At 36.9% G+C, this 16970-nt stretch overlaps 1 protein-coding gene across 1 annotated transcript in view; it reads right to left on the bottom strand.

Moving 5' to 3' along the window:
* The window catches only part of ELP4 (elongator acetyltransferase complex subunit 4), a 136749-nt gene that overhangs the window by 97406 nt on the left and 22373 nt on the right, over window positions 1–16970 (bottom strand). The window contains exons 4-5 of the mRNA XM_062495164.1: window positions 12248–12376; window positions 7762–7901 (exon numbers count right to left, since the gene is read on the bottom strand). Coding sequence (XP_062351148.1) covers window positions 7762–7901; window positions 12248–12376 — 269 coding nt within the window. The remainder of the gene's footprint in view (window positions 1–7761; window positions 7902–12247; window positions 12377–16970) is intronic.

The following is a 16970-nucleotide window of genomic DNA, read 5'->3' on the forward strand; positions in this document are numbered from 1 at the left end:
CTCTCCTACATGTCTCTGACAGCTGAACAGAAAATAAATACGAGCAGATGCAGCTTTCAGTACAAGTGTCACACAGAAAAGAGGCGTCAGAGAAGACAAAAACCCCCAAACTCTTTGAATAAAGTTGACATTATAAGCAGTTGTGATTGCTTCATATTAACTAGTTCAGTGCTCAGACATTTCGTGAAAGCTGAAATCTCTAGGGATTAAGATAACTTAATTATGTCAGACTCACTTACATCTAGAAGATTAATGATTTAATGTATCAACTTAAAGTTGAAACCATTACAGCCCAGTACTAATCTTCTGCAACCGACAGAGATCTATCCAGTTGTTATTCCAAGTATACCTAATCAATGCCCTGAAGAACAGAGTTGACTTTCTGCGAAAATTTTCAGACATTTTCATTGCTTTATTTGCGTGACAGCAAAATTGTGAGGTAGCATTTATTCTATATTTTGTTTAGAAAATACAACATTGAGAAAAACAAAAGCAAACTGATGGCCAAAAATGGATTTAAGCAGACTTAAAACAAAATGAAAAGTTGAGCAAATCATCTCGTGCTAAAAGCTCTTTGCTTTCAAAGAGCAATTCAGGTGCTTACTTTTAAGAGACATTGTTTTCTTAAATCCCATGGACCACCCTGGGTTGGGCATCTGGGCCTGATGCAGGCTCCTCACTGCAGCTGAAACTCTTCTATCTTTTCTGGCTTTGACATTTTCTTCCAGCCTCACTAACTACCATCAAAGGTCGAGGATTCCAACCTCTTGCTGTACTTCTTGGGAAATACAGCAGGTTATTTTGAAAATTTTGCCTCTAAAAACATTGTCATTTGCTCCATAACTTATGTATCTCTGGTCTGGTAGCAGCTCAGGTTGGAAGGCACCTTGAGAGACCACCTGGCCCAAATATTAATGCAAATATTCCCATTACCATTACTAAGAGCCTAGACTGTTACCCAAAGGCATTTTACTAATGAATAAACTGAAATAAACTTGCTTTCACCCCTTGGCAGAATTCAACTTTTCTGAGAGGCATGCAAAAATTGCAATGATCTGTCTTTTTGCACCATTGCTTCAACTCAAAAGTCTATGTATCCTTCAAGAAAACAGTGTCCACACAACCCCAACTCTCAAATATACTTAAGTTCTAAACATCTGCAATCAAAAAAGTCACGTGCTCCTAATAAATTTGAGTTTTGAAATAATCAATGTCAAAAAATATTATGAGATTACCTTCCTCTGAAATGAACACAAAAGAGAGTTTCTAAATTAAACTCTATTTATTTTTGTTTCAGATTTAGTACCCTAGAAGGCTACTGATTAAACTCATGCACTTTAATAATTTAATACCCTTTATGAAATTCAGAGCTGAAAATTAACTGCCAGTACATAATCTCAACATGATATTTCATGCAAAAAGGCTGCCTTGCTGTACAAGAAAAGGAGCACTTCCAACAGGGAAGTTTAACTTCTGAAGTCCATTACTTTCCCAGTGTTTAGTTGCAAAAGGAATGGCTATTAAATGTGCTACCTACACTGCCTGGCAGCTGTCAGTTTACAGGGTGAACTTTAGCCCCCCACAGTAGCCAAAATTTTCTCTGTCTTTGCATTATAACAACAGATAATTTTTTTTGCCAGAGAATATACTGCAAACAAAATATTTGCCGACTTCTGATTCATTACTAACTTGTTTTTAAAAGTTAGTGGATAAAAGAATAAAATAACCAAAGCACTAGCAGGATTAAAGGTCTCAGAATTAAAACAATGAAATATAATAGATCTTCAATTAATCTACCAGAAAGAGAACTTGCAGCAAAGAAAGAATTTTTTTAAATGTGTGTAGATTTTGAAAAGATGTCAAAACAGGTCCTCTTCCACCTCTTTCTAAAATATTCATGGTTTCCTTGAATTTGACCCATCTTATGTAAATAAGAACATGAAAAATATTGTAAAAACAGCATTTATAAAAGCAAGTCGCATTACCCTTCTGGCAATGTTTGTCACAATATTTAAGGAAGGAAATAAGATATTTCTTATTTTCCAGTTTCTAGTCTTTTTTTGGTTTTGTTACTAAACACAATTTGATTTTGATAATGGGTTTAAACAATTCCTTCTTTACTCTTTTTTTGTTTAGCACTTTAGTAATGGATAAAGCAGGAGCTGGCAAGAAGGTATCCTGGTTACAACAAAGGCTCTGACTTCTCTGCTGATAGTTTCCAAGCAGTTAACAAAGGCTGGGTTATCAAGGGTATGACAAATAGCCTTGTTATGGAAAAGGAGACTCCATTAGGCAAGACAGTAAAACCTATTTTATCTAAATTTATTGGTACATCTAGACTCTAGATAAATCTCTTTTTTCAAAAGTACATACATTCTTAAGGTAAGATTTACAAGCATTACTGAAAAACTGCAACTTGTTTATTTTGGTTCCTCTGATTATCAAACCTTCTTGTTTGGTAACGGCCCTGAAGAAGGAGACTGAAAGAAGAGATAGAAAATAAGTGTTGCCTGCCATGCACAGAGTCACCAGAGAGGATATTCCTGCCTTCCTGCCAGGTACCAGCTCCAGCAGAGCAGCGACCAGGACAGAATATCCTGGCAACAACCCCTGCAGAACAATTGCTGTCAGCCACACACCCCCGTAAACCTGGCCCAGCATTAGCACCAGGACATAACTGCCCTTCCCCAACATAAAAATGAGATAAGACAGAGAAGGTTTATGCCTTCTCTTGGCACCAAACACCCAGGCCCATTTACTACTTCCTTTAGGAGAACTGGTTTTGCAATTAATTTTTATCATGGGGAAATGAACTTCTATCCATCTCGAGTGATTATCCAAAGGGAACCTTGTAGTCTAATCCAGCCATCAGGTCTCAGAACTGTAGAAAGGAGAGCAAATGTGGCTATTAAATGCTATACCTACCCTGTCTGGCAGGTGCCAGTTTACAGGCTAAAATTTTGCCCCTCTCTCTGTCAAAAGACAGATACACACACACACCTGAAAACACAGGAAAGAAAAAGGAGGAGTGATCCAAACTTTAAGGTGAACAAATGACACTGATTACCTCCAAAACTCATTTTTAGTGGCAAAGAAAAGGTCAGTTTTAATCTAATCAGTCAAAAAGTCACATTTTTTCCAAGTCCATAAAAAAAAGGGTGCCTGTGTGGATAGCCAGAGAGGCACACATGTATAAATATACATGACTTCTCAAAAGGGACGAGAGTTTCTGGCGTATATGAAGTCCCTACATCTCTGATCCTGCAAGGGAAACTCTGTAATTATCTCAAAAAAAGACATCAGCTACAATTACAGAGACAGCTCACTCACTGAAGAACAAGTGAAATAAAACGGGTTTCTTAATGTGGTGCTAGTCTTACAAGCCTGAGGATGATCTGGTCCTTTTTATAGATGCATGATTTTTGTGCCACAAAACATTATGACAAAGGATCTTTCTTCTTAAAAGATGCAGCATTGTTTTTTCAAAGATTTTAAAATACATGTACAGTGTACTCCTGTTTCTGACAGAGGAGTATAAGCTGCATAAGAAAATGTGGTACCTTACTTTTCTTGTATATTTTCTGCTATAAATGTGTAATCTGATGTTACATCCTGGGGTGGTGAAATGAAAACAGAGCAAAGAATTGTTTGTCTTGCTCCCCCACCTCTTCCCAAATGAAAGAAAGGTGGGGAAAGAGATGTGCCAAATTTCAAGGAGAAAAAAATGAAACTTAAGGTCCTCCAAAACTAGTCCTCCTCTAACTGAAAAATAAAGGGGAAAGTAAGGCTGGTCAACAAGGTGTATTCTAGGTGCATCTAAACAAGTTATGGATTCAGTACATTCTCTGAGGAACAGTAATTGCATACAAAAGTAGCAGGTCTCTATCAGGAAAAGAGAAAAAAAACCCACCCAAACAGGACACCACCTAGGGAACACCTTGCTCACATCAATATATGTATGATAATTTAATCAAAAAGGTGCAACCAAAAAAAAAAAAAAACAACCCAAAAAAGCCCCCCAAAAAACCCAAAAAAACCCTAAAACAAAACAAAAAAAGCCCACCCCATAGCTTCTAAAACCTTTCTTTAGAAGGATGAGGCTGTCACTGCTCATGACCTTCAGGCTGGGCTAGGTACACTTTCCATGATGAGTACCTGAGAGAAGGTGTCTCTTCAATGGCTCCAGTTTTAGGATTAGAAATATTTATTTCAGCCTGAGCTCAAACCATGCTGTGCTCTGCAACCTTATAAATATTTAGAATGGAACACACAAGATAAAATAATGTGGAAACCTTTAGAGAAGATGGAAAAGTTCTTTTTTTTGAGCTTATTTTTAATTTTTGCAACTTTTGGTACTAGAAAGAAGAATCATGTCTCAAAAACAATATCAATTCACTTATGGAAAACTGTATACTGGACAAAACTATTAGTTTTCACTTCCTCCTCAACCTCGGTATTAGTGACAAAAGGAAAACATTTTTGGATTTAAAAAACCCCACAACACACTACTGCTTTTGGTCTGTACTCCTACACAATCTAAGAGAAAATTTCATTCAGAAATATCTTTATTGATAAGTATCTTACAAAGTCTACCTTTTAGATGTCATCTAATCTTCTGTATACATCTCATAATATAGACTATTAATGTAAATTATTTCAAAAACAAAATATCCCCTTTTTAAAAAATGCTTCCTTATTTTTGAAGGATTTGTCAGCTTCCACTGTTAATCTTCTGTCAATCTTATTTTGATAAATTAAATTAAAAGAAAGAAAAAACTGAAAGAAAAAATTCTTTTTAGAGATTTTCTGAACTTCAAGTAATTTTTTTGTAATTTTTTAAAAATTTCCTTTCAGGCTGTCAGTACTTTTTGGAGGCACCATCAGCATGATGGATTACAGAGATTTTGCAGTGCTAAACAAGCAATCAGCATTCTGCCAACAGGGATTGTTCTGGGTATGGCTCTAAGCATAGTCTGAGCACCACATGCTTAAGAAATTACATGCTCTAAGTGGAGATGTTTTAACCAGCCATGGCTGTGCTCCTCATTCCCTGAGCAAGAGCCCAGGCTCCCAGCAGGACCTACAGGCAATCCAAGATAAGGTCTAATACAAATTGGTGATTTCAACTGGAAGGTGACTATTGTGTGACTACTTACTTTAAAATCATTGTCTAGTTAATCAAGAGAACAGAAAGTTTTACTATTCTACAATATATTGAAGTTAGATTTTAAAGCCCGAAGCATTCAACTGATTTTCCAAACAGTAGAGCCAGCAAAATAATATCCCTTCCCTCCCCTTTTTAGAAACTCTTTTTAATGAAATCATGCTGAGAGGACTGTGAGCTTGCTTTCATTCATTGAGAAAAGATTGCTTCCTTCAGAATTTCATCACAGTATTTGTAAAAACTGCAGTACAATCTGTGGGGTTTCTACAAAAGCAAGAACTTCTTGAGAGCAGTGAAATATATGGTAACATTCATTGTAATGCAGTAGTATTGGATTTAATGCATCATGACTAATGTGAATTAAAGAATCACAAATACAGGGATGAAGAGAACCTCAGTAAGTCTGACAGATGTTCACCTAGCTAGTCCTTAGAAATTTTTAGTGATGGAAATACTACAACACTCCCAACTTGTGCCTACAAGGCAACTTCTTGTGCAATTCATTAGAAAAACATCTCCATCTCCATCTGCCTGTATTTCTACCACTACAATTTACTGTAGCCCATGACTACAGAAGACAGAGTTACATCCTCTGCATGTCAGCTTTTAACTCTGCTTGATTTTCCCCAGAACATCCATTCTTTTTAAGCTTTCTATCAGGGACTGCAGTTTTGAAAAGCTCTTCCTCCCCACCTTGTCTTAACACTGACCCTGTACAACCTTTTTAAAATAGGGAATCCAAAACCAACTATGTTCTGTCAGAAATTACAATAATCAAAGCTAAAAGAAAAACTATCTACTGTAAAGAAAGGGATTTACACAATTCCACATCTCCCACAGATTTCTCTAGGAGTTTGCTATTCCCAGTGTGGTCTTTATTCCTCCCTGTCCCTTATCATATCATTTTTAGACTGCATGACGGTGTTTAGAATGGTGGCTGGCAGTCACTTTGGTACCTGCCTTTATTCCCAACACCACAATTCCTTCATTTCCTCAGGAGAGGCTTCTTGAAGGAGACCCACGTTGAGGGTGCAGGAAGAGGAAAAGGAGATAAGCCTTCCAAAGCCCAGCTTGATTTGATCATGTTCCTCACCTCCTCACTCTATGCTCTACCCATTTGCCAAGAAAATGACATAAATCCAGTCTTTCTGTTAGATTTAAAGTAAAAGAAAAGATTAGAACTCACATAGTAAGAATGATGCACTTTTATCAGGCTAGAATACAAGAACAGCATCAGCATTAAACAAGGCTTATAAAATCAAATGCATAAAGTCCATTTCTTATAATATACTGATGAGTTAATTTGATTTTAATGCAAAATGAACCAATACTTGACAGCCATATAGTTAGTGCATCAAGACATTCTCATTAGCTAGAGAAGAGGAGTTAAATTCCTCAATAACTGTAACACTTGCAACCTGACAGATATTTTTCTGTTCATCCTCTATTGCTAAACTTAAAAATTAGAACATTAATATATAAACAAAGTTGGTTCAAATATTTACTATAGAAAGAAGTTCTCTGCTTTGTCCTAAAAGTGGGGTGTTTTTACACTATCACAAGAATTTACTTCACAAAGCAGTGACATTTGATCATGGAACAGAGAACAAATTAGAGAGAGACTTGGCTTATTGCTTTGCTACGGCTCTAAGAGAGGTGGTTTGTTCTGCACTTCTTTCATAAATCTGAGGTTTTATATGAGTGCAGTGCAGTGGAAATCAGTCCCAGGGAATCCCACACTGCGTCCAGGAGCTTGCCCTATACACTGGCATCTATAAAGCTAGGTATTCTAGAAATTATATAAATTATACTGTTATATAAATTCAGTGACTGGGCTGGACAAAGAAATTGCTGGCCCAACCTTGATGTTTGACTTGACTTGAAGTGTCTCCAAGAAAGATACAATGGACGTGTGTCTACAGGCTAATAAGAGTCTTTGCTACTGTCACTCATTTTCCCTCAGTCTTCCTTAATTCACTACTGACAGACATAAACATAATAAGTTATTCATTCCGAGAAGAGCTTGAATAGGAAATGTTTTGTAAGACATAATTAGTGATTGTAAATTTATTCACACTATATTGCATTTTCCTTAGGTGAAGCTGTAGGATGTAAGAAGTAAAAAGCACATCATTAACTAATCTGATCCAGCACTCTTAAGCTACGTAGGTCAAGTATGGCCTGTCTCCTAAGCCCTAAAAACTGCAGATATCCTCTTGAGACTGAGAGCCACCTGCCAAGCCCATCTCGAGCTGCTGGGGCGCGGTGCTCAGGGAGGATTCTCGGACAGGCAGAACAGCTCTCCCCAGTCCCCACTCTGGCTGTCATGCAGCCGTGGCCCAGGCTGTCCTAGTAATGTCTGCCTGAATTGTCACTGCCACGTGCTCCCTCCCCCAGCTGGCAGCAGAGCTCTGAGCTGTCTCTGTGCCACTCCAGACGTGTGGCACCGAGTGGGACCCAGGGCCGGACCGTTCCGGACCCCCCCCCCCCCATCACCACGGCGCTTTTCGCGGCGAGCGCGGACGCAAAAATCTCCTTTCCTGCCAACATGCATGCAAAATCTAAACACGCAGCAGCGCCCTGGGATCCAAACTTACCATGCTTGCATTTCAGGCTCGGAAGACAATTCTTCATGTAGGTAAAAACTGTGCCATTTTACAGACTGATACAGTTCTGGAGACATTTTTTTAGAAATGTCGTAATAATGGCCAAACTTTGTATATGTTGTTGGGCTGGCCTGTGGAAAGAAAAATACTGATTACAATCTTAAACTGTTATCTGTCAAAAGAAAGTACTTAATTAGCAATACGCTTCAAACCTTTCGTTTCCCCCCATTCAGCCTCAAGAAAAGCTTAAAGTACAAAAACATTACAGTATTTAGTACTGAATTTTTGTTCTTCCGTTCTTATTCTCGAATGTGAATTTTTCAGACAGAGTTCAACCTTTACTATTCCAAGTTGCAGCACCAAAGTGCCGTCAGATAATTAAAATAATTACTATAACATATTTTGGCATATGTTCTAGACAGATGATGACAAATTTGCAAAGACCTAAGAAATGTGCAGAACATCATGTGTTCCACCTCTGATTTTTCAGTCTCTGACAATTGTATGGTGCTACAGAAATATTTTCAGCTGAGTTGGAAAATGTTTCCCGTTATTTATGATCAGTGAAAAAAAACAAACCATTGCATAGGAAATAGTTTAAAACTATTTTTAATTCCTTGAAAACTGATTAAACAGTAGGTTGAGCATTACATGCAATAACTCAGATTTGCCATAATGAAGATACATTTTCCTCAGATCTTAACTTTGGTATATAAAACATCATAAACCAAATTTAACATATACCTGGGCAGGAATGACACATTTTGAACATGTTATGCTAGTAAATTAGAGGAGATAAAAGCATCTGTTTGTTCTACATTAATGGAATTCAGAATAGAAACTGCAACATTATTTGAATTACACACGGAAAGTTAACCCCCCCTCCCAGATGGTTATAGCACAAAATATTCAAGTAGATAGTAGTTTACAAAAGAGTTTATTAAGCTGTTAAGATTAATTAGAATGATTTGATTTAGGGTAAATATTTTGAAATTATTTGACTAATAGTTGTTAAGCCTGGTCAGTTATCAGAAAATATCAACAGTAACAATAATGCAAGACTTTGCCTAGAATAACCAATACAACCTAAACTTTTAATTAAAAGAAGTAATTATTCTGTAATTTAAAAACTCCATGGAATTGCTTATGAATATCAAGTCATTAGAAGCAAACCAGTTTAACTTAAAAAGGAGGAAAAAATAGAAAAGTACGTTCTCTGAATCAGTGTACCAATTGATTTCTCGGTATCTGATTTTTAAAGCCGGCACCCCAATAAAACACAACATTCTATGAAAATTTAAATATTTTTATTGTAAAATGTAACTTTATTCAAAACAAGGATTCTGAAAGCAATTTAAACAGGGCTGTTCTTTGGCCTATAATCTATTCTTTATCCGGATTACAGATCAGAATGTTTTTACTGCAATCTCTGCCAGAGCTCATCTTTTTATTGTGTACTTCCAAGCCCCCTTAATGTTTTAGAAAGGCCTTGACTAACTGAACTTTGATCTGATGTCTTCATTGAGAAAAGCTCCAGGTTGCCCATTTCAGATGCAAATCCTTACTGAGGCCCAATAGAGTTTAGTAAAGACAGCAAAAAAGAAGAAACAAGAAGTTTCCAGGATCCTCTTTGAGAATCCCGAGGCACATTGGTGTCCTTAATCCACCCCGCTGCATGGATTACGGTAGGTGATAACCTCTCTCGGTTCCAAAGAATGAGCACGGCGCCTACAAAGTGGGTGGAGCCTGGGATTTGGCGTTAATAAACCCCCATAAAAGCAATAAAAGCCGGGTCCGTGTCAGAGGGCCCTGAATAGGGCTCAGTGTCCCGCATTCCCAGGCTTAGCGGGACGCTCGCACGGCGGAAAGCCTACCTGACTCAAGCAAGCATGGATAATGTGCCTTAGCGAACGGCCACGCACGGCGCCCGGCACGCTCGCCGTCCCTCTCAGCTTGCAGCTGATACATTTATTCATTTATTAGTGGGCTGGAGGCTCGGGCCAGCTCTTTCCTGGGTTCCTGTTTTGCACAAGGAGAAATACGCTAAATTGTCAGCGAGCAGAGCGGGCTTTTACGCTACCGTCTGCCGTTAATGTTTGTAATTGCAATACTAATGTGCTAGAAATCTCAGATTTAGGATGAATCAAGGCAGAAAATTGATTTCATGCTGTGACAGTTTATATATTGCCCCAAGAACATAAGCAGCTCGTTAAGAAAAGAAAAAAGTAAAAGAAAAAGAAAAAGAAGAAACACACCGTCTTGCGTTGCAATACAGGCTCTCCATATATTCAAAAGTTTAAAATCACCTCTGATACAGATGTAAGTAACAAACTGGCAAAGGCACATCAAGCATAACAAGGCCTTTCACTCACTTTCACCGTAAGATTTCTTATAAATCTTCTATTATTTTTCTGATGCAAGGTATGTGCAGTATGTGGAGAGAAACTGTGACAGCTGTGGAAAGTGCTAATACAGACACCGTGCACAAGAACAAAAATGAGGCACCTGGCTAGTCTAAACAGGCACTAATAAATGGAAAGGGAACTACTAATCAAAATCAAAATCAATTATTACTCAGAAACAGTAACCAAACTGATCATCAAAAATACCACAAAGACATCTTTTACTCAGCATTTTGCTCTGTATTTAGCCAGATAATGGATAGAAAAGTTTCTGCTACCATGTTTAGAGTTCTAGCTAAAAGCAAAGCCAACTTTTCTCTTTCACAGTTGAAACTATTTGATAGTAGTCTTTGAAAATGCACCGGCATATCAGTTCAATCAATCTGGAAAATATGCCTTGAAATTTTATTCAACACTGTTTTGTGCCAGCAAAGGAACATTTAAAGAAGGAATCACAACCAAAGTTGTTCATTAAATTATTGAACAAAATGTACTGTTATGGGTAGCAAGCCAGTATCAGATTTTTCCTCAATGGAGTATAATCACCAATCCAATTAATATAGAACAGAGCCAAAATTTTATGATAACTGCAATACAAAATATCAAAAAATATAAATTTCAAACCAATTATTCACCTATTAAAATGTCCTGAGGAATTTTAAGTATAGATAGTTTAAGACTGATACTTTTGTGTGTTTTAAAGTTTGAATAAATTTAACATACACATAAAAATATTGTACCTCAACTATTGAGAATGATCAAGATCCAATTCAAAAAGCAACAACAGCAAGGGAAATTCCCCCAAAAAGACTGACAATCTTATTCCATCTTGCATAATCAATCTGCAATAATCAAGGGCACGTACGTCACACATTTTCAAGAAATATTACATTAGTGGAGGAAGTGTTTACTGCTACGAAGTTAAAGAAGATAAGTGCACATACAACTGAATTTTTAAAATAATTTTTCTATTTTGTTATAACATCAGAACACAATTTGTTAACAACATGCAATTGTTTTCATATCAATGTTGAAGGAACTCTGCTAGATTTTAAAAAAGAGAAATTATTTTGGGGATAGTTCACAGAACTATCCCCAAATAGTGTGCAGACAGTGGCACAGCAAGGTCCACAATAATAAAATTGATGAGATTATATGATTACCCTGGAGGCTGTTTGATTTGGCATGTCACCATATATAAGTCTTTTCTGACACAACTCTATAGCCATGTCTGTGCAATTTCACAGAAAACCAAACATGCCAAGCCTTGTAAGATCATTTTGTCACATTCCAATTATGTTTTTAAGAATACAACTGAACTTACTAGGCAGGTATGACTACGTCTAAACCAGAATTTATAAATGCAGACTAAAATGTATAGACAAAACCAGGATTTTATTCTGGATAGTCAGAAATGCTGTGATTTTGTTAAAGACTGATTGTGCCACTGGATTAAATAAGAAAGTCACCAGCCCTGGGAGATTGATTATTCACAAAACACTAACAACTGCAAACTCTGAAAGACTGACCACTGAGCTTGTTTCTTACATTGTCCCTGCACAGTGATTAGTTTCCAGTGACAGTGAAGCTGATATAATCTCAAGTGCTTGCTTTAGTTGTTATGCACATGGATAAGCAGGTCAACAGCTTGCTTCAACACAGTACTTTCACTGCAGACATCTAGTAAGTCCTGTTGATTAAACCTACTTAAGTAATTTGTGTACAACTAATTTTGGTCCAAGTTTGTAAGCAAGCACATTATCCTAACTTCCATAAAAAACTGTCTCATTTTAATAATCCTCACTGAAAAATCCCATGGAATTTAATTTTCCTTTTTTTATTTTAAAATTACTATTGTCTGTATTGAGTTTTAGAGTACCTGCAAACTCTCCAATTCCCTTTCTTTTTGTATCACTTGTAATTAAAACATTTGGTGATGTATGATAATTTTCCCTCAGGAGGCAATCCTGTAACACGCCCCATTAGCAGTTCTGTTGTCTAGATTCGACTGAAAAGCATTTGCTTTTCAAATTCATCTTGAGTACAAGAGGAAAGAAGTAGGAAATAGCTATTACCTCCATTTTTGGTAAATTTTGGTAGCGCCAGGCTATTTTCATAGAATCCTGAAAATCCTCAGACTTAACTGCTGCTTCATCTCCCAGATCCTTCCCATAGGTATCATCAAGCAAAGGGGCTGGAAGCTCCTACAGGTAGAGAGCAAAAGAATGTCAGCTATCTACAGCAGAAATGGCAGTACAGATTTTTATCCACACCCCCCCTCCAGCTAGATAATACACTTACCTGAGTATAATGGGCAGCTGTAAAATGTAACAAAGCCTGATTAAATAACTCTTCTGAAAGACTGGCTCCTACTAATACTGAGCAGGAAAACCCCCTATGTAATTATTATTGGAAAAAATGAACTATAGAAGTAAAAGAAAGAATGTAGAATTGAAACACCACATTTTATGCTCTACTTCATCTTGAGTAGGACCCATATTCCTTTTTTTTTTTTTGTAATCTTTCTTTAAAGGCTGATCTCCTAAACTACTCCATTTCTGAGAGTGGGCAAGTTCCCTGCATAGAAAATTTAAGCCTATTTTAACTTAAGATCTTTGTTAGCACCTGCAAATCTTTCAGAAGTATCCAACAGACCACAACATCCTACAGACACCAGCTGAAAACCACTGTAACAGGATGGTTTGAATTTTCTGTTCTGCTAATCATTAGGCATGATATCTACTCATGATGGATCATGGACACAAACACAGGAAAGAAAGGGGAAAACGTTTAATTCTGGATGTTTTTTAAAGTTTCTAATATACACTTTCTGCCTTTGCTGCATTGCTGAAAAAGCAAACAACACATGATGAATTCAGAAGTCATGCAATGAATTCTACACCTACTGGAGAAATAAAGTGCAATGAAGTTTTCTGACCCAACTTTATCACACCCATGCCTGTAAGCTGGAGAGCACAGAATCTGGAGCTGCTTTAAAGCAAGACTTAGATGAAAACCGTGTTTCCACTGAGCAAAGACTCTCGAGGAACAACTGTGAATACCTGAGGGGTTAAACACACACAGAGCTACCCAGTATCTCTGGTACAATGTGTTGGGTGTGGAGACATATAAAAAGTAAATTTGAAAACTTTCAAGAATCTGGATTGAAGGATGGGACACACATCACACACTGCACACAGGCAGGGCTTATGCTGACCATAAACACCCACATGACATCCACGGCTGTGTGTACATGGTACAAACCATGCAAAAAGAGACAATGGAAGTTAAAACATCCATTTTGGGTTTAGTGTTACACTTATTTAATATTAAAGTACACAGGAGAGAAAACCTGCACATATTTCTTATACACAACCTTACCAATAATACGTGCTACTTTGTTTCTTCTGCAAAAATTAACCTAACATCTATAATTATTGGGAAAAAAAGGAGATTTCAGACAGTTGCTTCTGTCTCTTTCAGGGGTTGGTCACTGCAGTCTCTGAGGTACCTGACAATGGAAGCTAGGAAAGCTTTATAAACTTTATAACTTAATAAAGTTGCACAAATAGAACAACTGTATCTGTTTCAGCAGTTCAGCAAAAGGCACAAATCACACCTTTGAGCAAGTTGTTTTCATTTCTTTTGCTTTTAAAAATGAACTGTAAAAGCCTGGTGACATACAGATAAGACCCTATAATTAAGGAGAAATGAGAGTTATAAAGTAGGTATGCATTTATTTAGTGTTGAGGTGCATGGGGATAATTTTTATCAAAGCAAGCACTTTGAAACTTTAAACTCCTTCTTTATTTATTCCCTAAAAGCCTAGGATTACACAATACACTTAATACATATTCATGTCGTATCTTTGCTTAGTTCTGCTTGCCCTCACTTTGTATTAAAATGAACCCAAAGTCTTTTTGCACTTGCTCCTTCCTAATTTAGGGGTTGTCAGGGGTTTCTGACGACGTCTTTCCAACTTTTCATTGCACTTGAACTTTTTAATTTTGTCCTCAGAGCATGCAGTTTAGCCTTTTGGGCCCATTTTAGACTTTGAGATTAGTTTTTGTCGGTATAAGGTTTTGGATTTCTTACTTATTACTGGTAGCTTTGCACTCCTCACCCTGGTTTTAAGTTTTGGCTTCGTTTATTACAAACTACTTTGCTTCTCCTCTTGATTTTTGTAAGCATAGTAAATGTTAGGCATTCCTTATTGTTTTGGTTTTTGTTGAACTATTCCTTACTCTTCAATGTCTCATTTTACCTGCTAATGACTATTCATGTGAATAATTATGTACAGAGTTATATTTTCAGCTTTCTTACAGCTTGTTTAAAAATTACACTTGCATACAATAAACTCATTACTATGATAGTAAAAATGAGGCTTTCTGGATAGGAAAGCTACATGAAGATGAAAATTTTGATTCACACTTTTCATTACATTTACAGACATATAACAGCTGTTCCAGTAAAAAAAAAAAAAAAAAAAAAAAAAAGAAAAAATTAGTTTAGTCAGAGTTCCATTACATCTACCAAACAAGAAAGCAGGCAAGCTATCAAATCAAAGATTTCTGACAAGACAAAATGAAAACAGAACACTGAACTGAAAAGTTCTGAAAAGCATAAGTACAAACCAGGGCTGACAAGCACCCCGATGCATTTCACATATATGCAGATACAGATAATTTGCATTTACTTCTAAGAGCATTATATAAAATATTTTTCTAAAGAAAAAAATACTTTGAATTGTTCATTTTAAAACTCAGCTATCCTCAACAGACTGTTAATCAATCTTATTTTCCAATTATGTTTTTTTGAAAATACATACTGAACAGTTAAACTATTGCGCAGATTTAATTTCCTCATACAGTTATTCAAAGATTTAAATTTCCTATCATAAAACGGTTCTTCTTTTTCAGTGAAGAGCTGCTGATAGTTCATAATCTCAAAATATTCTTCAATTAATAGTAATTAAAAAAACACCCCAAACCAATTTTCATTTAAAAAGGTAAGTTCTGCAAAGAAGTAATTTGGAGGCCCAAAAAATATTTCCAGGCCGAGTTGCTCCCAAGTAACTTCTTGTAGTGTTTGGTAATGTCTGTTTTTTTTTTTTTCTGAAAATAAGTGCCTGCCAGACATCATGAAATCTTGCTTAAACATTTCATCCAACTCCCTGAGCTTGCCCCTGTTTCAGACACTACCACTGATTGAAGAATTTACTACCTCACCCTGCTGTAACATCACTGGGTAGCTTTCACATCGCCTGCACAGCCAAACACCAGGCAATGGCATATTGCATAATTCTCCTTCCTGGAGGTAAAGAGGAAAACATCAGCAATATTTCTTAAAGCTATGTAATGTTTTTCTCCCCTAGAATCACTGCAAAGGCCTATCATTTGTGCTGTTAGTTCATTGTTGTTATGTAGTAATTGGGAAAGTCAAATTTGAGACAGGAACATTAACTACATTAATTTGTGCGTTTTACACATAAAATGTATTTTATGCTGAAAAAAAAGAACACAGGTCAACAGAATAAGAGTGAGAGGTTCTCCAAGTATTATTGATAAAGTACAAGCTGCTCAAATAACCTCATGTACCATTGAGAAAAAGTCCCTGCCTTCCAGACAGTGAACAAAACCTTCTTACATGGCCCTCAGTGGCAGGGAAACACTACAAATCCCAGCTGTTGTCACCTGAGAAACTCAGTCCAAAACAATCAGAGACAGACACACTATCAGTGCAACACAATTAGGCACTGTGGTGTGTCTTAAGTGCTGCTAAGAACGAAACAGATTAAGAGATCAAGGAAAAATGGCTTCACCTGAAGCTGATAAAAGATTTTGGCTGCCAGATATGAAAATCCATCTAAGTATCCATCTGAAACAGCTTTTTTTTTTTTTTGCTTTGCCAGTATAGCTTGCTTTTAATTTCTAACACAATAAACAGTTCTTATTTTGACATAATAAAAAACTTCTGACACTAGAAAGTGATTTCAACACGACTAAATTCACACAAAGCACCACGAGAAAGCCACGACTCCGTACTGAGCAGTGAGCACATGCATCAGCAGCTTAGGGCTGCTTTGTGCTGTCTTGTCCCTTGCTGTTCACAGAAAGGACCAGGAGCACTCCAAGAACAACTCTTACATCCTAAGCTGCTTTTCTAAGTAACTACCATGCTTAGCTGCAGAATATTTCTTAGATGTACCATGTTGTTGTCCCTATGTAAGACTGAGATTTAAGACATTTCTGGGGCTGCTACATTTCACAGCCATGCAATTTTCTATGTCAAAACTCTGTTCTAAAGCAAACATATCCTGAATCATACTCTTGAATGTGGTGCTTGTGAACTATATGGCCTCTGAGGAGGCTTTGTACATAATAAGCTGCAGTCTGGAGAAGGTGCTCAGCCTTTGGATATGTTGAAGACCAACTTCCTGAGCTCATCCTGTTTTATTAACTTGGTTAAATACATCCCAATATGTACCTGAACACAAATGGCAGGGGGGGCCAATTCCAATCCCATTCAAGGTCAGAGTATATCTGTAATTTCATCATGAAGAATAATAATCAGAGCTAATAAAGATAGTTTACCTCCAGATTTGTATCCCAACTTTATCACTGTTATCCCAGCTTCAGATACCCTCAATTCCATTTACATTGAATTGTATGAAAGAGAGGCAGAAGATGTAGGTGCTGTTTGAAGGGATGTCTGTGTTCATTAGAAGCCAACATGCCTTCATCAGCCTGCCTGAAGAGTCAGCAGAATACCTAGATGTTCACTGCTTTTCCTTAGGAT

This window comes from Cinclus cinclus, chromosome 6, assembly GCF_963662255.1.
Source record: "Cinclus cinclus chromosome 6, bCinCin1.1, whole genome shotgun sequence".
Classification (NCBI taxonomy): Eukaryota; Metazoa; Chordata; class Aves; order Passeriformes; family Cinclidae; genus Cinclus; species Cinclus cinclus.